General features: G+C 43.7%; 4 protein-coding genes and 1 pseudogene across 4 annotated transcripts; 4 read left to right on the plus strand and 1 right to left on the minus strand.

Moving 5' to 3' along the window:
- The first annotated feature begins 1,940 nt into the window (after positions 1–1,940).
- LOC110510217 (claudin-4-like) lies at positions 1,941–3,537 on the plus strand. The gene has a single exon (XM_021591601.3). The coding sequence runs from the start codon at positions 2,335–2,337 to the stop codon at positions 2,980–2,982; it is 648 nt and encodes a 215-aa protein (XP_021447276.1). The 5' UTR covers positions 1,941–2,334; the 3' UTR covers positions 2,983–3,537.
- A 5,903-nt stretch (positions 3,538–9,440) lies between these two features.
- LOC110510218 (claudin-4-like) lies at positions 9,441–11,939 on the plus strand. The gene has a single exon (XM_090226523.1). It carries the CDS (start codon positions 10,633–10,635, stop codon positions 11,275–11,277), a length of 645 nt encoding a protein of 214 aa, XP_090082649.1. The 5' UTR covers positions 9,441–10,632; the 3' UTR covers positions 11,278–11,939.
- A 1,759-nt stretch (positions 11,940–13,698) lies between these two features.
- LOC149970349 (claudin-4-like) lies at positions 13,699–14,377 on the minus strand (annotated as a pseudogene).
- A 1,977-nt stretch (positions 14,378–16,354) lies between these two features.
- Positions 16,355–17,161, plus strand: LOC110510219 (claudin-like protein ZF-A89). The gene has a single exon (XM_021591603.3). It carries the CDS (start codon positions 16,355–16,357, stop codon positions 16,985–16,987), a length of 633 nt encoding a protein of 210 aa, XP_021447278.2. The 3' UTR covers positions 16,988–17,161.
- A 27-nt stretch (positions 17,162–17,188) lies between these two features.
- Positions 17,189–20,464, plus strand: LOC110510224 (claudin-like protein ZF-A89). The gene is made up of 2 exons (XM_090226524.1): positions 17,189–20,190; positions 20,227–20,464. Exon 1 carries the CDS (start codon positions 19,036–19,038, stop codon positions 19,591–19,593), a length of 558 nt encoding a protein of 185 aa, XP_090082650.1. The 5' UTR covers positions 17,189–19,035; the 3' UTR covers positions 19,594–20,190; positions 20,227–20,464.
- Positions 20,465–24,664: the final 4,200 nt, after the last annotated feature.

Raw genomic sequence — 24,664 nt, forward strand, 5'->3', positions numbered from 1 at the left:
GGTTGAGCTATGTTAGCTCAACCTCATGCTATTTACATTAGCCTACGTTAGCTCAACCTCATGCTATTTACATTAGCCTACGTTAGCTACGTTAGCTCAACCTCATGCTATTTACATTAGCCTAACGTAGCTAACGTAGGCTAATGTAAATAGCATGAGGTTGAGCTAACGTAGGCTAATGTAAATAGCATGAGGTTAGGCTAATTAGGCACATTTGGGCAGTCATAAAGCCCTCCACTATCTAGGAAGACCCCCCCCCCCCCTCTCTCTCTCTCTCTAACAGTCACTGATTTACTGTTGTGTGAGCAAACTTTTAATTTGTCAAAGAATCCTCATTCCTACTGATTTCCTGCAGTACAACATTCTTATTACAATTTCAAAACTGTTACATTTACAGTGATACACACATACACATAGCTATCAACTTCTGCTCTTGTGCTTGAGAAGTTGTGTATCGTGGGAGCATAGTGGAGCTTGAATGAACGACAAATCATTTTGCTCAAATACAAATAGCGCAACTTTTCTGCGTTGTAGTCTTCAATGGATTTCAATGGTAGACTGCGAGCAGGTAAATATTGAATTGGAACGCAAAAATGCGCTGAGAAGTAACTGTCCTAGTCGGTGCTGCTGCTTTGAAAGTGGGTTGAAAATTACTAGGGCAAATGCGGTCTCACCACATGTTCTCTGGCGGCCCTAGAAACATTGGCGTAAAGCAATCTTATGTTTTGAGTTCTGACAACAGTTGAACTAAGGTCATGACACATTTGACCTTACGTTCTTTTAAAAAAATCCATGGGTACATAGTATCAAGGACTGCCCGTGACCTTCATACAGCAGAACTATTTCACCATTTGAACGTGATCACTAACCTGCCCCCCAAAAACGTTTTCTGTCCACTGTGCTCCACGAATGTCCCGCAAAAGCACTCCCTTGTCCTGCATTTGGGCTTTTTAGATGTGGTCAACCTAATTCCACTGGTGGAAACATTTCTACTGCAACATGTTACCACCCTCTTTTCACATGTGAGGAGAATAACATTAAATCAACCCCATGTGGAGTTTTCTTGAAAGTGAAACTGTAAATCAGATTTAGACGAGGTGTTTAAACGAGGCATCCTTGGCTAAAGTGGGAGTGGTGTGGAATTGCAAGTTCACATGTGAAAAGCAATCACATGAAATAATTACATTTGCAGTTTCATATGTGAAAAACTGTCACATTTGAAAAACTCACTTTCACATTTGGAATTGCAAATTCACATGTGAAAAACAATCATGTGTTTTCTTACATGTGAACCTGCAAATTTGATTTTCACCTGTAAATATTTTTTTTACGTGAACTTGCAATTCCACATGTGAATGTGAGATATTCACGTAAGGTGAAAACATGTCATTCTCCTCACTTGTGAAAATGTCTCACGCCATGACCTTAGAGATCCTTATTTATTCTCTATGTTTTGTTAGCTCAGGGTGTGACTCGAGTGGGAGAATCTATGTTTTCTATTTCTTTGTTGCTTTTGCCGAGTGTAGTTCACAATCAGAGGTCTATCGTTGTCTCTGATTGGGGATCATATATAAGTTGTGATTTTCCATTTGGGTTTTGTGGGGAGTTATTTTCTGTTTAGCTGTTTTGTTGCCTGACAGAACTGTGCGCTTTCGTTTTTTCTACTTTGTTATGTTGTTGCGGTGTTCAGTTTATTAAAAACCACGATGCACCTTGGTCTCCTTCTTCAACCCACGAGAGTCATTACAAAATGTGATGTTAACATGTGAACTCTAAATTTAATAGATGTGAAAATATGGTTTCACGTGTGAAAGTTAAACTCAACATGTGAAAACAGATATTTCACATGTGAAACTGCAAATTTGACATGTGTTTTATTTTGTCAGGGGATACTGTTGACTATATTGTCTTATGATGCTCTAGGAATTGAATTATAGATTAAATTGTACATACTATTGTTGTCAGAGAGAGAGAGGAGGAAAGAGATTGAACTAGGAGAGGGGAAGGAGGAAAGTTGGAGAGAGAGCGAGACAATAGAGCAGGTTGGCTGTTAGGTGATCTCAAGGATGGCCCCTTCTCTCCTCCCTCTCCCCCTCCCTCCATCCTGAGGTGGAGGTTATAAGTACCTGTACTCTTGGTAGTCCTCCCCCATTCGGACTCAGACCTAGAGCAGCACATGGAGACGACCACCCACTGTATTCAGATTACACAGAGAGAAGACAAAGAACCTCTACGCCACATAGAGAGAGAGGAGACACAGACGAAGACAAAAGGCCATCCAGTTTCACTCAGACACGCAGACAAACAGAGAAACCAACGCCAACCAGATCCAATATGGTGTCAGCTGGGTTACAGATGCTGGGCACGGCCCTGGGGGTCATTGGCTGGATCGGGACTATCATTGAATGCGCCATGCCCATGTGGAGGGTCTCCGCCTTCATTGACAGCAACATCATCACCTCTCAGGTCATCTGGGAGGGTATCTGGATGAGATGCGTGGTTCAGAGCACGGGCCAGATGCAGTGTAAGATCTATGACTCCATGTTGGCCTTACCTCAGGACCTTCAGGCTGCCAGAGCCATGACTGTCATCGCCATCCTCTCCGGCATCATCGCCATCCTATTGGCTGTAGCCGGGGGAAAGTGCACCAACTGTGTGGAGGACGAGGCGTCCAAGGCTAAAGTGGGCGTGGCGTCTGGGGTGGTGTTCATCATTGCCGGGGTTCTATGTCTGATCCCTGTCTGCTGGACGGCCCACAGCATCATCCAGGACTTCTACAACCCGCACCTGCCAAGCGCTAAGAAGAGGGAGCTGGGGGGCGCGCTCTATATGGGTTGGGGGGCAGCTGCCATGCTGCTGATTGGAGGAGGCCTGCTCTGCTTCAACTGCCCCGAGAAGGACGAGGGATCCTACACCGCCAGGTACAACAAGTCCCCTCGCTCTGAAACCTTGGGGCCAGCCTCTGTGAAAGACTACGTCTGAGAAAGGAAGAGAGGGAGAGAGAGAGAAGAATGGAAGAGCAAGAGTGGAAGCGAAGAGAGCGAGGTCTGTCTGCCATGGGAGACTGTCTGTCTGTAGCTGAGATCCAGCTAAATTGACTCTATTCTGGCACTATGGTGCTGCTGTATTAGGAAGGTTTGATAATGAGGATATGTGAATGTGATGAGCAAAGAGGAGGACCACAGTGACTAAAGAGTCCACGGAAGTTACAGTTGAAAGTGAACCACAGCTGAAGCTAGGTATAAAATATACTTTAGAACAAGAGGATTCTATCCCATAAGTCTTTGCATAAATATTGTCTGAACCTGTATATTCTCGACTTAGACCTGAAGAAGGAACTGAATTCCTTAAAAACAACCCCATGCAGTCTGCAACATTGTCCTGGGCTGGTTTGGCTGTGCGTGTGTGTGTGTGTGTGTGTGTGTGTGCGTGCGCGTGTGTGTGTGTGTACATGTTATTGTTAATATTGTCATGTGTAGCTTTTCTTAAAGTGTATGAGTTACAGTAGATAGTTCTGAAACTGTAAATAAATATCTTCCCTATGTATTTGAATTTACGTTTTGATGGCATTTCATCAACACCATATTCAAGATGAGAAGTAATTTCCGCACTTTATTTCTATCAGATGCAATAACTTTAATTCAATTAAATAGCAAGTAAATATTAAACTATGTCCATAAAACAAAATATTTCTCAGGTATTTTTCCCTGCAGTTGTACTATCTAAGGGGGGAACTCCTACCCTATTCAGACTGTTCTCTCTGCTACCGCACAGCAAGCGGTACCGGAGTGCCAAGTCTAGGACCAAAAGGCTACTTAACAGCTTCTACCCCCAAGCCATAAGACTGCTGAACAGCTAATCAAATGACCACCTAGACTGTTTGCATTGACCCTGCTGCTACTCACTGTTAATTATCTATGCATAGTCACAATTGTTTTACATGTACATATTACCTCAATTAACACTACTAACCTGTACCCCTGCACATTGACTCGGTACTGGTACCCACTGTATATAGCCTCACTCCTAACCTGTACCCCTGCACATTGACTCGGTACTGGTACCCACTGTATATAGCCTCACTCCTAACCTGTACCCCTGTACATTGACTCGGTACCGGTACCCACTGTATATAGCCTCACTCCTAACCTGTACCCCTGTACATTGACTCGGTACTGGTACCCACTGTATATAGCCTCACTCCTAACCTGTACCCCTGCACATTGACTCGGTACTGGTACCCACTGTATATAGCCTCACTCCTAACCTGTACCCCTGCACATTGACTCGGTACTTGCACCCACTGTATATAGCCTCACTCCTAACCTGTACCCCTGTACATTGACTCGGTACTGGTACCCACTGTATATAGCCTCACTCCTAACCTGTACCCCTGCACATTGACTCGGTACTGGTACCCACTGTATATAGCCTCACTCCTAACCTGTACCCCTGCACATTGACTCGGTACTGGTACCCACTGTATATAGCCTCACTCCTAACCTGTACCCCTGTACATTGACTCGGTACCGGTACCCACTGTATATAGCCTCACTCCTAACCTGTACCCCTGTACATTGACTCGGTACTGGTACCCACTGTATATAGCCTCACTCCTAACCTGTACCCCTGCACATTGACTCGGTACTGGTACCCACTGTATATAGCCTCACTCCTAACCTGTACCCCTGCACATTGACTCGGTACTGGTACCCACTGTATATAGCCTCACTCCTAACCTGTACCCCTGCACATTGACTCGGTACTGGTACCCACTGTATATAGCCTCACTCCTAACCTGTACCCCTGTACATTGACTCGGTACTGGTACCCACTGTATATAGCCTCACTCCTAACCTGTACCCCTGCACATTGACTCGGTACTGGTACCCACTGTATATAGCCTCACTCCTAACCTGTACCCCTGCACATTGACTCGGTACTGGTACCCACTGTATATAGCCTCACTCCTAACCTGTACCCCTGTACATTGACTCGGTACCGGTACCCACTGTATATAGCCTCACTCCTAACCTGTACCCCTGTACATTGACTCGGTACTGGTACCCACTGTATATAGCCTCACTCCTAACCTGTACCCCTGCACATTGACTCGGTACCGGTACCCACTGTATATAGCCTCACTCCTAACCTGTACCCCTGCACATTGACTCGGTACTGGTACCCACTGTATATAGCCTCGTTGTTGATATTTTATTGTTGTTCTTTTAATAATATTTTTTTTTTTCCTTTAGTATATTTAGTAAATATTTTCTTAACTCTATTTCTTGAACTGCATTGTTGGTTAAGAGTTTGTAAGTAAGCATTTCACGGTATTACTTTCCTGTTGTATTCGGCGCAAGTGATAAATACAATTTGATTTGAGTTGAGCACTTGTAAATTGAACGTCCCACTGGGCATAGACATCAGTTCAACACATCTAGTTTTGATTTTACATTTGGTTGAGTTGTCAACTACCGTGAATTCAATGTGAAATCAACAACAAAACATTTCACTACGTCATTAGATTTAGGTTCAAAGTTGGGTTCAAAAACAACTTAAGCAAGAAAATAGCACGCCATTCACCCGCCGCTATTCGTTTGGCGCGGAGATCAAATGAATGAAGGTCTGGCGGCGGTGAGTATACAGATATTCTGACCTTGACTTAATTCCACCACCTTTACTGGCGATGAAACGATGAATAAGGTCGAGCAACCTGTCGGTTCCAAGTGGAACGACGTCTACTTTATTTATTTCAGATAGAAGTAACACCATTCTACATGCACTGTCATTTACAAATTGCTAAGTGCTATTGATAAGAGCTATTGATAAGAGCTTTTGATAAGAGCTTTTGATAAGAGCTATTGATAAGTGCTATTGATAAGAGCTATTGATAAGAGCTTTTGATAAGAGCTATTGATAAGAGCTATTGATAAGAGCTATTGATAAGTGCTATTGATAAGAGCTATTAATAAGAGCTTTTGATAAGAGCTTTTGATAAGAGCTGTTGATAAGAGCTAGGTAAATGAGAAATCAATTGTTTTAGATATACTTGACCTTGTGATCACTGGAGACCAATGTGAAACCTGTCATATGGCAGCAAACTGAAGCATATCATCATATCACCTTTTCCACAGTGAAGTTTATGAAATGCTGGCCTTATAACTTGAAGGCATGCCATTTGAAGACCCAAGCTATAGGCTTCTGTAGCAATGACAGTACAGCGCCAAACCTACCGAGTTGGTTTATGATTTCTAGAAAGTTTTAATTATTTATATGTCCTGACTTTTCACTGTATATAAAAATATATATTGGTAGCCACCATCAGTTTTTATTTTATTTAACTAGGCAAGTCAGTTAAGAACCAATTCTTATTTACAATGTCAGCCTAGGAACAGTGGGTTAACTGCCTTGTTCATGGGTAGAATTAAAGATTTCCTTGTCAGCTCAGGGATTCGATCTAGCAACCTTTCAGTTTCTAATCCAACGCTCTAACCAGTAGGCTACCTGCCATTACACAGTCATTTATAACTGCCACTTAAGTATTAGTTTCCTTACATTGTTAACTCACTTTAGTGTTAGTTTCCTTACATTGTTAACTCACTTTAGTATTAGTTTCCTTACATTTATAACTGTCACTTTAGTGTTAGTTTCCTTACATTTATAACTGTCACTTTAGTGTTAGTTTCCTTACATTTTGTATCACTCCATTACATCATTAGTTTACCTTTCTTTGCTCTGTCTCGTTCTTCTGATTGTTCCTCAGGATCGCTAGCAATAGTGGATCATATCAGTATTACAAGTTGTGCAACAAATTGGGACATGCAGCCTATTTTAATCATTATGCAACCCATACTTAGCTGTTTTAAACCTGGAGCCTGGCCCACAGTTTAAGACCACTGGACTGTTTTCATCACATGATTAGTGAAGATTATTAGGATAGATTTATAGGACTGCTGTTTGACCCCTATTGTACACTTTTCTCACCTTCCAATATTTCATAGATTGAACAATTGAATTTGGCAACTTCAATTGATCCATCAATATATGTTGTACATAAAAGCTCTACAAACTCATTTAAAAAAATTATAATTCAAAATTACTTTCCTAACCTAAAGAATATACAAGATCAGAGTATTTTTAAATCTACCAATTGATGCTGAAAATGAGATTTGCATGGCATTCTTTCATTGATCTCAAATTTTCTGAACGGTCGCTCCATATATTCTAGTGCACTTGTCAATCGACTTGCCAATCGTCAAAACATTTCTGTAAAAAACCCAAGGATAAAACCTTGTGTTCCTATTTTTTAAATGTTCTTATTAGGCTCGGGCTGTTGGTGGTAGATGCAGCCAATTCAGCTGCCCTGCGCGCCGGATAGGCAAACTGTTGCCATTTCACGTGTACTCTAAATCTACCACTGGCCAATCAGATTGCTCAGATAACCGAGTCTGCAGGAACGTAGCAGGCATGAAAGAAAGCTACATTAAAGTTCGTACTGTAAGATTTAAAAAAATAAAATAAAAAACATGAGTAGAGAGAGACTGTCAACGAATACAGCAAAGAGCTGCTGTTTTTATGAGTGACTTCATGTTTAAGTTCTTACTCAGCACTGTCAACACTTTGTATTCAATACTTTCATAAGTCATAAAATGCGTGTTCTTCCTATTTCCACTCAGCGCTACAACAAGCAGTAATGAATTAGGAAAGTGTATCTATAGGCTTTCGTTGTCATTATTAACAGATTTGGTCTTTTTTAATATCAAGGAATATTTCACTCTCTCTATTCGTAGGAGTAACAACGTGAATTTGTGCATGAGGCAGAAATAATGCGGTGCGACTCGAGTTTCGCCATCAACTGGAAGACGGTGTACCTTTTTGATCAGTGTCAGTGGAGGAAAGGGAGAGTGGAGGGATGTTGAGAGATGGACCCTCAGTCTGCTGCTCTCTCCCTCCGCTGAGACTGACCATCAGATGCAAGCACCATCAGCACAGTAAAATAAAAAGCAAATGAGTTAAATGTGTGCTCACTCAGCTGTTCATCACAAGTATATTTTTTTAACTAAGCAAGTCAGTTAAGAACAAATTCTTATTTAAAATGATGGCGCTACCTGCCGCATAGTGGATCTATTACCGGTGTGATCATATAGCCTACCTCAAATTTTGTAATATCGTTTAAAAAACAGTCCCGAGCAACAATGCATTGGCAGGTAAATTCAAGCAAAGACAGTATGGGGTGAAAATGTATTGGGCCTATAGCTTACTGCACAAACCTCATTGCTACATTACTGTTTTTAATTGGATAATGTTGCATAGGCTTACATTTTTTAAGTCGGGTTAATAAAAAAATCAGAGTGGTGGATCTCGGCATGCATTTTGACTCAGGAAGTGATCTTGACTCACAAAAGGTTGGTGACTAATGTTCTAGTGAGTCTGTCGAGATAATTCAAGTTAAAAGGTACACGAAATTTAAGTGGATGGCTTTTGATAAATGTACTGAAAACCCTAAGTTCTCATTTACAACTGCAACCTGGCCAAGATAAAGCAAAGCATGTCGACACAAACAACAACACAGAGTTACATATGGAATAAACAAACATACAATCAATAATACAGTAGAAAAATCTATATACAGCATGTGTAAATGCGGTAGGATAAGAGAGGTAAGGCAACAAATAGGCCATGGTGGCAAATTAATTACAATATAGCAATTAAACACTGGAATGGTAGGATGTGCAGAAGATGAAACTGCAAGTTGAGATACTGGGGTGCAAAGGAGTAAGATAAATAAATAAATACAGTATGGGGATGAGGTAGATTTGATGGGCTATTTACAGATGAGCTATGTACAGGTGCAGTGATCTGTGAGCTGCTCTGACAGCTGGTGCTTAAAGCTTGTGACGGAGGTAAGAGTCTCCAGCTTCAGTTATAACCTACGATAAGTTGCTTTGCATGGTATAAACAAGATGGCGCCGCCAGAGAGTGCCGCCTCGCTTCTAGTCCTTAGGAAACTTTGCAGTATTTTGTTTTTTTATGTATTATTTATTATATTGTTAGCCCAGAAAATCTTAATCTTATTTCCTCCTTAAAGGACAATTCCACCCAAAAACAATCCTTTGCTATTTTTTTTAAATTTGTCCATTAACGACGTAGTCCCAAAATGTTTTGCTTGTCAGCACTCAAGTTTTCAAGATATGTAACTTTCAAAATAAAAAAAAATATATATTTTGAAAGTTATATAACTTGAAAACTTGAGTGCTGACAAGCAAAACATTTTGGGACTACGTCAACAGTGAACTATTGAAACAAATCCCCAAATATCGTTTTCAGGTGGAATTGTAAAACTACTCAAATGCATGTATTCATTGCCTCCTACTGCCCTGAGGAGGTATAACATTCTGGTCTCATGAGGTACTCAATACATTTACATTTCAGCAGTGGAGTAAAAGTAAAGATACCTAAATAGAAAATGACTCAAGTAAAAGCAAAAGTTACCCAGTAAAATACTACTTGGGTAAAAGTCTGAAAGTATCAGTGGTACAGTGGTGGATAAAGTATTCAATTGTCATATTTGAGTAAAAGTAAATGCTAATCAAATTCCTTATCTTAAGAAGACCAGACTGCACAATTGTTATTATTATTTACAGACAATTATTATTAGTTGTTTATTTTATTTTTACGGACAGCCAGGGGCACTATTTACAATTTCAGTATTTGTGTTTAGTGATTCCGCCAGATCAGAGGCAGTAGGGATGATGCGTTATTATTGATAAATGCGTGAATTGGACCATAATTCCGTCCTGCCTGAGCATGCGAAATATATCAGGTACTTTTTGGTGTCAGGAGAAATGTATGGGTGTAAAATGTACATATTTTCTTTAGGAATGTAGTGGAGTAAAGTTGTTAACAAATATAAATAGTAGAGTACAGATATCCCAAAAAACGACTTAATTAGTACTTTCACTTATGCACTTTACACCACTGCATTTCAGTCTTTAGGCAGGATCCACAGTTGGATGTCACTCACTGTAAAGACAGTCTTGGAAATAACATACTGAAGTTAATACTGTGTGTGTGTGTGTTCAGGTGGGGGTTGGAGAGAGAGACATTGTCCTGTGTTTGGGAGCGTTGCTTGAGAACCTTCAGTAAAGCTCATATCACCAGAACAAAACACACAAAGAGCAGGAAACAAGGCCCAGGGATATCCAGTGTCACCTTTCCTCTATTGTTCGGGAGCATAGAAACCCAAACCCAAACCCCACCCTCCCCACCTCCCTCCAAAGTGTGATCTATATAATAAGATCCTGTTTACTCCTCGTCATCCCAGAACTCAGGCTATCAGAGAGAAGGAAGAAGACCACCAGTGGTCAGTCTGAAGGAATAAGAGGCAGACGAAGAAGAAGGAGAGGAGAGCCTCCATTGCAACCTTTCCGTGTTCGAGACTGTGCAGCATTGTCTAGACAGAAGCAGTTTGACTTGATCGAATCATTGACAAATAACCGTGTAGAGGCTAAATGTGTGCAGGGGTGTAAGTCGATCATCTGTACAACAGCAGCAGTAGATTCAGCGTACCAGCCGTAGTAACCAGCGGCACTAGTATACCTTGAACTTCGAACTTTGTATACTTCAGCCATGGCTTCCCAGGGCCTCCAGATTATGGGAGTAATGCTGGCCATGATTGGCTGGCTGGGGACCATCCTCACTTGTGCCATGCCCATGTGGAGGGTCACTGCCTTTGTCGGAGCCAACATCGTCACCGCTCAGGTCATCTGGGAAGGGTTATGGATGAACTGCGTGGTTCAGAGCACGGGCCAGATGCAGTGTAAGGTCTATGACTCCATGCTGGCCTTACCCCAGGACCTCCAGGCCGCCAGAGCTATGGTCATCGTGGCAGTGATTGTGGGCGTCTGCGGCGTCATGATGGCCATCGTCGGGGGGAAATGCACCAACTGCATGGAGGACGAGGCTGCCAAAGCCAAAGCCTGCATCATCGCCGGGATCGTCTTCATCATCTGTGGCCTCCTCATCTTCATCCCTGTGTCATGGTCGGCCAATACCCTGATCAGAGACTTCTATAACCCCTTGGTGATAGAGGCCCAGAGGAGGGAGCTGGGGGCGTCTCTGTACATCGGCTGGGGCTCCGCAGGGCTGCTGCTGTTGGGAGGGGGTCTGCTCTGCTGCAACTGCCCCCCCAAGGAGGGCAACATGGGCAGGCCATATGTGGCAGCTAAGTTCGCCCCCGTCCGGACCACATCTCCATCCATGAACTATGTGTGAGTGAGGAATAGAGTCTCTGGTGGATATGGGGACATTCTACATTTTTACATTTTAGTAATTTAGCAGACACACTTATCCAGAGTGACTTACAGTTAGTGCATTCATCTTAAGACCGCTTGGTGGGACAACCACATATCACAGGCATAGTATGTACACTTTTCCTCAATAAAGTAGCTGTCAGCAAAGTCAGAGCTAGTAAGGGGAGGGGTTCAGGTGCTTTTGGAAGATGGGACTGGGGATATAGGAGCAGGATGGGGAGTTCAATGTTACAGATGAAATGCTGATGCTCTTATTGAGTTGTCCGATGCTCTTTTGCAGATGACACTAAGTTTTGTCTATTCTACATATTGCCAGCTCTATGTTCTAAGTATGTATTATATCTTATGACATGATATGATGTTGGGTCTGCTCCGCTTGATATATTTCTATATTCTGAATTTTGCTAGGTGACTTTGAAGTTGTAATGTTTTTACATTGATGTCCTCCTGTGACAACTTATTTATTTTTTCTGCTCAAATTGAATGTTACATTCTGTCTGAATCTGTATGTTACATTCTGTCTGAGTACTCTCTTTTGTATGCTTTTCAGTATGTGCATTTTTCCCCCTTCATTTCACAAATATTCACATTTGAAATAAAAGTAGATTTTAAAACGAAAATAAATGTCTGTTTGAATATAAATATTTAGCATCATGGTTTAAGTTACGTTGTTGTTCTCTGTTCATTCGAGTTGCGCAAAGTAGACGCATAGACCTAGATTGATTGATTAAGAGGAATTTCTATTGGCAAGTGCATTTTTCGCCGTTAGGCTGTTCGACATTTTGAAATTGACTGTCCTCGTGGGGTGACAGTATTTTACAGAAAAAAAACCTGAATACAACAGATTTCGGCGACACCTCGAGAGAATCCGTTTGAGCGCGCCTGGAAACACATTGACGAGGAATCCAGCTTTTTGTCAAATTGACGTCTGATTTGAATTTTCACAGGACAACTTACGCAGCAAGTTTGGATAACTAACTTAGAAGGTTAGGAAAATTAGGTTGTTAGGAAAAGGGTTAGGGTTAGCTAAAATGCCAAATAAAAAAAAATCAACTTTTGACATTAATTTGAAAAAAGATGGATCCTTTCTAGCCATGTCTGTACACACATACAGTAGGCAACAGACCGCACATCTACCAGTTCCTTTTCAGGTGAAAATAAATGCCAGTTTTCCTCAAGACGGGTTTCTGAAAAGGAATATTAAAATAATTTATGTGCTGAGCATCACTAATGATTCAGTTTTCAAAATTCGTTGAGAAAAATGTATATTTAAAAATATATATTAAATAACAACGCTCTAAGAGCAAATAGTAAGTGCCTTTAGTTTTCTGAAGTGCTTCTGTTTTGCAATGTCCTTGCAGATTTTACGGAAAAGTAGGCTAATGTCCCAAAAGGGATAGAAATCTGGGAAAATCCCCCCCAAAACACGATGTTGTCTGTTTACAGTTCGAGCAGAACTCAGTCAAAATTCAAAACAGTATGAAATTATTATTCAATTATTATTCTGATGTAATCGATAGCCATTCTAAATGCGCAAGCTAAACAAACGGCAAAATATAGGCTATAAAGTAAACTAGGCTATAGGCTATAACAATACATAGGCAGAGGTTCCTAAACGTTTTCACTCAGTCCCCCCTTCCAGCATTGGGGAACATCCCGCGGCCCCTGCGCGCTCGCCACGTCTATTTCTATGGGCACAAGCACAGTTCATGACACAAACTGTTCACACCCCTCTTGTTGGTGGATATAATTTTGCAGGTTTAAAGCTTATTTCCTGCAGTTCTACACATTTTTTCATAGGGTGCAAAGAAAATGTTGCCATTTTAAAGCTAATATATATTTTGCCATGTCTAATGTGTATTCATTTGATATTTGAGTGAGAAAAAAAAATACAACAATATCTATGGGCTTAAAACAGCCAAATTAAAAACGTTAGCTGAGATGAGCTAGTTGATCTGGACATTTCTGAAAAGCTAGAAATAACTCTAAGCCAGGGCTGTCCAACCCTGTTCCTGGAGAGCTACCGTCCTGTAGGTTTTCAATCCATCCTCCATCTAGCGCACCTGATTCTAATAGATAGCTGGTTGAAAAGCTGAATCAGGTTAGTTACAACTGGGGTTGGAGGGAAAACCTACAGGAGGGTACTTTTCCAGGAACAGGGTTGGAGAGCCCTGCTCGAAGGTATGAATTGACTAACATGAGGAGGAACTGATTTCGAAATTGCACCTTGTGCATTCTACTAGTACGATTTTCACCCACAGTTTGGGAATTTATGGGCTAAAGCACACATCTATTTTGAAACGAACGTTCCAAAAAAGAGTAGTCAAAGAAATGAGTAGCACAAACAATTCACAAAACGAAAAAAATCTAAAAACCCTTTCCATATATATTTTTTTGTATATGTTTTATTTATTTACAAACTCATAAACTTTCTATCCCCGACGCAGAGGACTTGGGCGCGATGTACTTCGCTCCATTATAGAGGTCTCCCCTCGACCGGCACTGACAGCAAAGGAGCGCGCCCCCGATCAGGAGCGGTCCTGACGTGCCCCATCCGAAGTACAGGGACGCGCCCAGCTCTCTCCTCTGTGAGTCGGGAGTTGTAGAGCGCCCCAGCCACAAGGAAGAACACCCCGGCAGTGATGGCCACCCGGGCCTTGGCCGACTGGTCCCCGACGCAGGTGGTGCATTTCCCTATGACAACCGAGAGCAGGAGCCCGAACAGGGCCAAGAGGATGGCGATGACCATGGCCCGGGCGGCTTGGAGGTCCGGAGGCAAGGAGAGGGGTGAGTCGTAGACCTTACACTGGATACGGCCTGTGCTCTGCACCACGCACGTCATCCACAGAGCCTCCCAGATGGTCTGCGCCAGCACAATGTTGTTTCCGATGAAGGCCGAGACTTTCCACATGGGGAGGATGCAGATGATGTTCCCCACCCAGCCCAGCACCGGGAAATCTGCAGCCCCAAAGATACCATCGTTGCCAGCTACTGCTACTCCTATATGGATCTCCCTCTTCTCCTCCAAAAAGCACACCGAGTGTGTGACCCCTAAAGCAGAATACGGTTATATAGAGAGCCAACCGAGCCCCCTCCATCCTCGGGTGGGCTTTGGCTCCGTTACTAAGAGATCCACACATCTATCACGCTGTCCTGGAGTTCAGGAATGTTCTTCCCACACAGGAAGCCCCTCAATGTGCCCAGCTCTGTGCAAAATCCTGGAAAAACATTCCTACCCTACATAGGACTGTGTCTTGGGCCGTTGCCAAGAGATATGCACCACATTTAAATTATTATAATTTCACAGCTGAAAAATAGACAGCTCCAATCTGCAAAAGTAGGCTAATCAATTATGAAATAAACTTGTCGCAACGATTCTTGTGCAAAAGTTTATTTGTGCGGGTTTTGGCTTCTAATGGTCTCTCCAGTTTTGCACTGGCTGTCCTACCCAATGCCACAGGTGGAGGTGTGTGTGAAACACAAGATAGCTGTTCCGTGGCTGCTTACAGGCCAATACACAGACTGGGTGTCATCTATGGCTAATTAATTAACCAGACACTATCTGAGCCTTTTTAAAATTATTCAGCGAGCAGGGGAGAAGAAGAATTACACATTATAACTAAAATAATAATGTTACACAATGTATTTTTATATTTACACTATTGCACAAATTATATATTTTTTTACATCCAAAACCATGAACGGGATTTTTTTTAACATTAAATAATTAGGACACTTATCACAAATTGTGTTTTTTGGACATTAACTTTGGAGCCAGACCAGATGGTCGAAACTCAGCAAAGGCCTTTAACAGGATGCAGTAAAGCATGCTGTTGTTATCGAATAAAATATACCTTCCCAATTAAATGTGAAGTAAACTAAATAAAAACACAAAATAGGAAACAAACAAGATCTCAAAAAAAGTTAAATAGGCTGCTCACATTTCATTTGAGATCTAGAACAGCATTGCTTTGTAGGTTTATAGTTTACTTTTGAAAAGGTTTTCTCCAGTCGCGTTATTTTGAAAATGAAGAAAATAAGGAAGGAATGAAAGAAAGAATGGCGGTGTGAAGGATACGTATTATATCAGGGACTTTTGCTGCGTTCAAATACTAGTCGGAACTAGGAAACTCGGAACTACAACCAAGTAAGCAAGTGGGACATTTTAGTTTACGCTTTCGAGTATCACTTGAACGCGACAATAGCCCACATGGGAATTTGATTTCCGTTGTTGGAGGTTAAAATGATAATTTATCACAGAAACCACCAGCTCACTCATGAGCATCCATAGCCCATGCGTGGCGAACCTTCAATACTCTCCAAACTGACGCACAGGTTTTACGCACAGAAAGCTTAGCCATTCGGGTTATTTGGAGATCAGTGGATACAACTGCGTATAGTTAACATGCTGCACATGAACGGACTGGGACTAATAGACTGACAGCTGGTATCAATAACAGTAAATTGCGTAGTCAATGTTCAGCACTTTGTGGCGGAAATGGGAACGATGCCTCATTCACGTGCTAGTCGGAACTTGGACATTTCTGACTTGCGAGCTCAGGGGTGTCAAACTCATTTCACAGAGGACCGAGTGTCTGCAGGTTTTAGTTTTTTTTAACTTTCAATTACCAGGTGAGGGGAGTTACTTACTAATCAGTTACCTTAACTCATCAATTAAGTGCAAGGGTGAAGGGAAAACCCGCAGACACTCGGCCATCCATGGAATGAGTTTGACACGTGTGCTAACTGGTTGAGAGCAGCACGTGTATAATAACTACAACCATTTCGGACATTTCTGAGTTTCCTAGACCGACTAGCGTGTGAACGCAGCATAAAATATGGGTAGTTTGGGCAGGCTTATTAGTTTGGTGGGTGTGTATCGGCCAACAAACAGGTGCTTTCAATTGTCACAATTAGTAACCATACCCTGGTAGGTGGGTATAAAGGTTGGAGTCTGTATCCTAACCAAAATAGCTAGCATTCCCACTGCTAAACACTAGTCCTGCCTGTTTTACGTGTGTTTGAGTAGATAGAACGCAATGGCCTCCGCTGGTCTCCAGATTCTGGGCATTGCCCTGGCTATCATCGGTTGGATCGGTGACATCATAATCTGCGCGCTCCCCATGTGGAAGGTGACTGCTTTCATCGGCAATAACATCGTAACCGCGCAGATCTTCTGGGAGGGCCTGTGGATGAACTGTGTGCTCCAGAGCACGGGCCAGATGCAGTGTAAGGTCTACGACTCCATGCTGGCATTACCTCAGGACCTCCAGGCCGCCAGGGCTCTGGTCGTCATCTCCATCCTCGTGGCCGTGATCGGCATCCTGCTCTCCATTGCTGGGGGGAAGTGCACAAACTGCATCAACGACGAGGCGGCCAAGTCCAAGGTGGCCACCGCATCCGGTGTGTTCTTCCAGGTCGCCGGCATCCTCTGTCTGATCCCGGTGTCTTGGTCCGCCAACACCGTCATCAGGGACTTCTACAACCCGCTTCTCACTGACTCGCAGAGGAGAGAGCTGGGCGCGTCGCTGTTCATCGGATGGGGCTCTGCTGGCCTGATGCTCATCGGGGGCACACTTCTCTGCTGCCAGTGCCCCCAGCGCAAGGAGGGTGGGTACTCTGCCAAATATTCCGCCCCGCGCTCTGCCGCCAGTGGCGCGGCCTACGTCTGACAAGACGGAACCCTGAAGTTGTCTTAAATGGAGACTGATGTAGTAGAAATTATGCATGAATGTGAATCTCTTCGCTTAACTGCAGTGCAACATGGAAATTCAAGTGGGGATTAGAATTGTTTTTTTCATGACATGTTTTAACGATTTATTGCTTTAATAAATGATTGTTCTTTATTCTCGTTGAATTCATGTCTTGGTTCAAGCAGGCTATGGTGTAGACTGGGGTTTAAACTGTTCACGATCTCTTGAAGGTCAGTTCCAATATTGGGCTAAACTAATCTGCCCGTGAGCAAGGCAATTAACCATAATTGCTCCCGGGTTTCCTTTAATGGCTTTTTCAATTCCATGTCCTACTTGTACATATAGTGAGCAGGACTCTCTAACCCCTCTTTTTAAACTTCTGCTACTCTGCTTATCATATGCAGTCACTTTAACGATACCTCTATGTACATACTACCTCAATAAGCCTGACTAACAGTTGTCTGTATATAGCCTTCTCTTTAATGTCGTTCTACTGTTTTTATCTCTATCTACTGTAAGCATTTCACTAAGGTTTACACCTGTTGTCTTCGGCGCACTTGACATACTTTGATTTGACCCCTGCATATTCCCCTGAAGCATAAATATTGAAGTAGGTAAACCATAACGCTTCTCAATGGGGAGTCATTTGTCCAGAACCAACGGCTGAAAATTATTAATTGAACTTAACTTCAATAGCCTAGAACACAAAGATTTTACCGAGTTACAATCCATAAGGACAGTCAATTGGAACAATGACTTGGGCACAAACTATGGATTTCACAACTGGGAATACTGTTATGCATCTGGTCACATGCCTTTTAAAGAGGGGCGTGGATCAGAAAACCAGTCAGTATTTGGTGTGACCATTTGTCTCGTGTGGCATGTCCTTCGCGTGAAGTTGCTGGATATTGCAGAGAACTGGACCTCTGTCCGTACACGTCAATTAAGAGCATCTCAAATGTGTGAGGATGGAAGAGGAATTCCAGGAATTGTGTACAGGTGCTTGCGACATGGGGCTGTGTATTATGCTGAAACATGAGGTGATGGCGGCCGATGAATGGCACGACAATGTGCTTCAGGATCCCGTCACGAAATATTTCTGCATTCCAATTGCCATCAATATGAAATTGTGTTGTTTGTAGCTTATACCTGCCCATTCCACCTCCACCATGGGGCACTGTTCTAGTTAACATCAGAAAACTGCTCACCTACACAACACCATATGTGGTCTGCAGTTGTGAGGCCAACTGGATGTACTGAGTGGCCTTTTGTCTCAAGCACAAGGTGCACCTGTGTAATACTGTTTAATCAGATCCTTGATGTCACACCTGTCAGGTGGATGGATTATCTTGGCAAAGTTGAAAGGCTCACTAACAGGGATGTAAACTAATTTCTGCACATTTTAGAGAGAAGCTTTTCATGCATATGGAACATTTCTGGGATCTTTTATTTCACCTCATGAAATATAGGACCAACACTTTACATGTTACATTTATATTTTTGTTCAGTGTATTTCCATGGTAACCACTGTCCACCCTCACACATTCCCATACTGGGGAATCAGGAAAAGCCGGTAACCTGAGCCACAAACTAGCTCAATCCCCTCCCTGTTCTATTTCCTTTCACAATACCTCCAGTGTTACTGACACAAGGAAATGTGCTCTCATTCGACAAACACAGCAACCCTCTCACGGCTGCCTTGGCTTAGATGCAACTTGTGGACTTGTAATCATTGTTAGTTTCAAAGAGGACAAAGGGGATACAATGGTCTGCTCTGCTCTCACAGCTGCCTTGGATTAGCTGCAACGTTTGCATTCATGGACTTTTATAGATAGAATGGAGAATTTGACTTGTCCGCATCTGAACTATCAGGCCTTTTTCCAAGACCAGTCTCATTTTGTAGAGTAGGAAATACAAACTATGCAAAGTCAACCCCACATCGGATCCAACAAGCTAACGACAACGTGGCCATTACAATACTTCCAGAACCCCCTATTGGACACTTTCAACTATTCCGTGGAAGAACGATGAGCCGACAGATCCTTGCCTTTGTCCTGGCCTTCATCGGGTTCATGGGGACCATCGTGATCTGTGCCCTGCCCATGTGGAAGGTAACAGCCTTTGTCGGAGCCAACATTGTCACTGCCCAGGTGTTCTGGGAAGGGTTATGGATGAACTGTGTGATCCAGAGCACGGGTCACATGCAGTGTAAAGCCTACGACTCCCTCCTGGCCTTGCCCCAGAACCTGCAGGCTTCCAGGGCTCTCATCTGCGTCTCCATTGGGGTCAGTGTGCTCGCCATCGGGCTGACTGTAGTTGGGGCACGCTGCACCAACTTCCTCCATGACGACTGGCTGGCCAAGTCGAAGGTTGGCATCGCGGCAGGCGCGGTGTTCATGGCAGCGGGGGTGTTGTGTGTTATCCCCGTAAGCTGGTCCGCTCACACCATCATCCAGGGCTTCTACAACCCTCTGGCCACCCAGGAGAGGAGAGGGGAGCTGGGGGCGTCCATCTACGTGGGGTGGGTGTCTGGAGCTCTGCTCATGATCGGAGGGGGGATGCTCTGCAGCACGTACAGGTGCTAAGGAGGGAGAGGAGGACATTAGTTATGGATGCCAAAAGAGAGAAGAGAGGATATCAAATGCTGGCCTTGTCCTGGATGGATGAGGGGAGGAATGGATAAGGGGAAGAAGGGAGGAGAGAGAGGGCTTTAAACATTGTATGTTTGAGGAAGAGAGAGGATAACACATTCTCTCCTCACTCCCTTAAAGACATGCCTAAGTCTGGGATGATTTAGTCCATATTGCTCCCACCTAGATTATTTTCTTGTGTGGAGATGTATTAGGTGAGGCCTGTAGATTACCTGTGTAGTAACTGTATGGTGAAATTCACAGGAGGGGTGCAGTGACTGCATCCTAAATGGGACCCTATACCCAACATAGTGCACTACTTTTGAACTGCAAAATCGTGCAGGGTAAGGTGAGACGGTACCCCTGAGATACAGTATATGACTGTACAGTATATGTGACGGAGATCAGACTAGGTCAGGTTAGATCAGAATAGGTCAAGTTAGATCAGACTAGGTCAGGATAGATCAGAATCAGGGTAGATCAGACTAGTGCAGACTCATGTTAGATAAGACTCAGTTAGATTAGACTCATCTTAGGTTAGATCAGACTCAGGTTAGATCAGACTAGGTCAGGTTACATCAGAATCAGGTTAGATCCGACTAGGTCAGACTCAGGTTAGATCAGACTCAGGTTAGATCAGACTAGGTCAGGGTAGATAAGGCTAGGTCAGGTTAGAACAGGCTAGGTCAGGTTAGATCAGAAGTAATAAAATGCACTTTGTCTTTGATCAAAACCTAAATCAGATATAGATTATGTTAAGGAAACGAATAATGATTGTAATGATGAGTCGTGATGAACAACATTATCAATAAACTGCTTTCCTACATGACTGAGCATTTGTCTGATTGTATGAAGTGTAGACACAAAATGACACATTTAAGAAGGTACAATTTTAGTTGTATTTATTTTTGCGTAAATATTATGATATTTATATAAATTAAGGGCAGTGTTGACATTCAATGTCATAATTATACAGCACGAGTCAAGTTTGGACACACCTACTCATTCAAGGGTTTTTCTTTATTTTTACTATTTTTTACATTGTAGAATACTATTGAAGACATAACTACTAAATAACACATATGGAATCATGTAGTAACCAAAAAAGTGTCAAACAAATAAAATATATTTAATATTTGAGATTTTTGAAAGTAGCCGCCTTGATGACAGAAGCTAGCTAGACTACTTTGGCTAACGTTAGCTACTAGCTGTGTAAAAGGCCAGGGGATTGTTTGAAAGAGAAACTCACATATACTACGAAAGATGGTCCTCCCTTATTTCTGCTTACCATCACCTGTTATAAAATGACAACAATGCCTTGCTAGCTGACTTACTTTTCTACTGTTTCCAGAAGTACTGTTTCCTGAAGCACTGTTTCCTGAAGCATTCTGCCCTGTTCTGAAAGAACTCCCTGGGTTTACCGTTATGCTGTAGATGTTTGGTCAGGACGTGTCGTTATATTAAGTTGTTCATTTTGATTGAATCATTACCTAGCATTTCCCCGCACAAAACACATTGTGAGCGCACCTCGTTATTTCTCAAAGTTAGTATGAAAGAGAGACAAACTGATCGGTGTATTTGCGTTTCATGACAATAGAGCTTAGTCAGAACTTGTTGCTAGCATGAGTCCATTTGATGACAGCGGTGAGTGATGGCGAGTGGGAATGACAAGTCAGTGGCTCACAGCACATTATCTGCTGCTGAACGACAGCGCTGCAGCGTGTGTCTTAGAGTGATCTTCAAGAAATCTGCATAAAAAATATGCAGTTAACCCGCAAAGTACACAGGCATCTCCCTCTCGCACAGCTGCCAAACTGAGCAGAGACCGCTGCTAAGCAGAGAGCACCCTGAACAGAGACCGCTGCTAAGCAGAGAGCACCCTGAACAGAGACCGCAGTTGCACTTGGCCAAATCAATTCCAGTAATGAAATAACTCTACATTTACACTGACACGTCACGACCCACCATTAACAGGTCTGTGACCCACCATTAGCAGGTCCGCGACCCACCATTAGCAGGTCCATGACCCACTTTAGAGTATTGAATGTCAAGCATGGATTCAACCACAAAGACCAGGTAGGTTTTTCAATGCCTCGCAAAGACGGACACTGACACAAAACAAATCTACATTAGAGTTGCTTACCAAGATGACTTTGAATGTTTCTGAGTAGCCTAGTTACAGTTTTGACTTAAATCGGCTTGAACATCTATGGCAATACTTGGCAATGGCAATGATCAACAACCAACTTGACAGCGCTTGAAGAATTAAAAAAATAATAATGGGCAAATATTGTATAATTCAGGTGTGCAAAGATCTCACAGCTGTAATCACTGCCAAAGCGGTTTCTAAGATGTATTGCCTCAGGGGGGTCAATACTTATCTAATCAAGATATATATTAAGTGTTTTATTTTTCTACCACTTTGACATTAGAGCACTTTGTGTAGATCATTGACCAAAAATGACAATTATCTCACTTTGTAATACAACAAAATATAGAAAAATCTGTATGTATGTTCCTATGTACATTAAGAACACCTGCTCTTTCCATGACAGACTGACCAGGTGAAAGCTATGATCCGTTATTGATGTCACTTGTTAAATCCATTCAATCTTAGTCCAGGGTTCCCCAACTGGCGGCCCATGTATATATATATATATATATATATATAGTAAAACATTTGCTCAGAAAATATATACTGTATATATACACACACACACTGTATGTGTACATTCTTTCCATTGTAGGACATAAAAGACAAAAGACACCAGGAAATCAGCTCCAATTGATTTTTACTGAATAAATCTTTTACCAAGTATTCCCATGCATAATAGAGAGACACCTGATTATATACAAATATAATCAAGGTATGAAATTATTATGTTTTTGTCATACATTGTATATGTTTGGGCTTCTGGAGGTCAATTTGGAGTCTACAAACGATTTGTAATTATGTTCCGGCCATCCGACCATCCGCTCAACAAAAACAAAAAACAAAAAAATAAACAAACAACAGAAAAATAAATCTGTCACGAACGTCGTCAGGGAAATGACCGGACCAAGGTGCAGCGTGGGGAGCGTACATTTTACTTTATTATAAATGTGGCCAACAAAACAAGAAACAACAAAAAACGAACATGAAGCTTACTAGGGCTATACAGGCCACTAACAAAGACAACTACCCACAACTAAGGTGGCAAAACAGGCTGCCTAAGTATGATTCCCAATCAGAGACAATAGACAACCACACTCGGCCAAACACACAGAAATACAAAACATAGAATGCCCACCCCACATCACACCCTGACCTAACCAAATAGAGAAATAAAATGGCTCTCTAAGGTCAGGGCGTGACAGTACCCCCCCCCCCCCCCCCCCCACATAGGTGCGGACTCCCGGCCGCAAACCTGAACCTATAGGGGAGGGTCCGGGTGGGCATCTACTTCGGTGGCGGCTCCGGTGCGGGACGCAGACCCGCTCCACCTCTGGCTCACCCCACTTTGGTGACCCTCATTGTAGGCCCCGGACTGGGGACCCTCACTGCAGGCTCCAGACGGAGGACACTCGCCGCAGGCCCCGGACTGGGGACCCTCACTGAAGGCTCCAGACTGGGGACCCTCACTGCAGGCCCCGGACTGGGGACCCTCACTGAAGGCTCCAGACTGGGGACCCTCACTGCAGGCCCCGGACTAGGGACCCTCACTGCAGGCCCCGGACGGAGGAAACTCGCCGCAGGTTCTGGACTGTGGCCCGACATTGGAGGTTCCGGACTATGGCCCGTTGTTGGAGGTTCCGGACTGTGAAACGTCGCCGGAAGCTCTGGACTGGGAAACGTCGCCGGAAGCTCTGGACTGGGAACTGTCGCCGGAAGCTCTGGACTGGGAACTGTCGCCGGAAGCTCTGGACTGGGAACTGTCGCCGGAAGCTCTGGACTGTGGAGACGAACTGGAGGTCTGATGCGTGGGACCGGAACCGGTGGCACCGGGCTGATGACACGCACCTCAGGGCAAATGTGGAGAGGAGGCACAGGACGTACTGGACTCTGGAGGCCTATTGGAGATATAGAGCGCAGAGCTGGCACCACTCATCTTGGCTGGATACCCACTTTGGCCCAGCAACTGCGGGGCGTTGACAGAGGATGCACTGGGCTGTGAAAGCGAACCGGAGACACTGTGCGTAGGGCCGGCGCAGGATATCCTGGTCCAAGAAGGCGCACTGGAGGTCTCAAGCGTAGAGCTGGCACAACCCGTTCTGGCTGGATGGTTACTTTCGCCCGGCAAATGCGGGGCGCTAACACAGGACGCACTGGGCTGTGCAGGCGCGCCGGAGACACAGTGCGCAGAGCCGGCGCAGGATATTCTTGGCCATAGAGATGCAGTGGAGGCCAGATGCGCTGAGCCAGCACCATCCTTCCTGGCTGGATACCCACTCTAGCCCGGCCGATGCGGGGAGCTGGAATATAGAGCACCGGGCTATGAGTGCGCACTGGAGACACCGTCCGCATCACTGCATAACACGATGCCTGACCAGTCACACTCTCCCCAAGGTAAGCACGGGGAGTTGGCTCAGGTCTCCAACCTGACTCAGCCAGTCTCCTTGTGTGCACAACCCCAAATATTTTTTTGGGGGGCTGCCTCTCGTGCTCCGCTGTGCCAACTCCTCATACTGTCGCAGCTCTGCTTTCGCCGCCTCTATCTCCTCCCTTGGACACCGATACTCTCCAGCCTTTGCCCAGGGTCCCTTGCCTTCCAAGATCTCCTCCCATGTCCATTCCTCCAGAAAACGCTGCTCCTCCCGGCCACGCCGGTTGTGGTGGGTAGTTCTGTCACGAACGTTGTCAGGGAAATGACCGGACCAAGGTGCAGCGTGGGGAGCCTACATTTTACTTTATTTTAAATGTGGCCAACAAAACAAGAAACCACAAAAAACGACCGTCAAGCTTACTAGGGCTATACAGGTATGATTCCCAATCAGAGACATCGATAGACAGCTGCCTCTGATTGGGAACCACACTTGGCCAAACACA

The sequence above is a fragment of the Oncorhynchus mykiss genome, chromosome 29 (assembly GCF_057628025.1).
Source record: "Oncorhynchus mykiss isolate SJ-2025 chromosome 29, ASM5762802v1, whole genome shotgun sequence".
Taxonomy (NCBI): domain Eukaryota; kingdom Metazoa; phylum Chordata; class Actinopteri; order Salmoniformes; family Salmonidae; genus Oncorhynchus; species Oncorhynchus mykiss.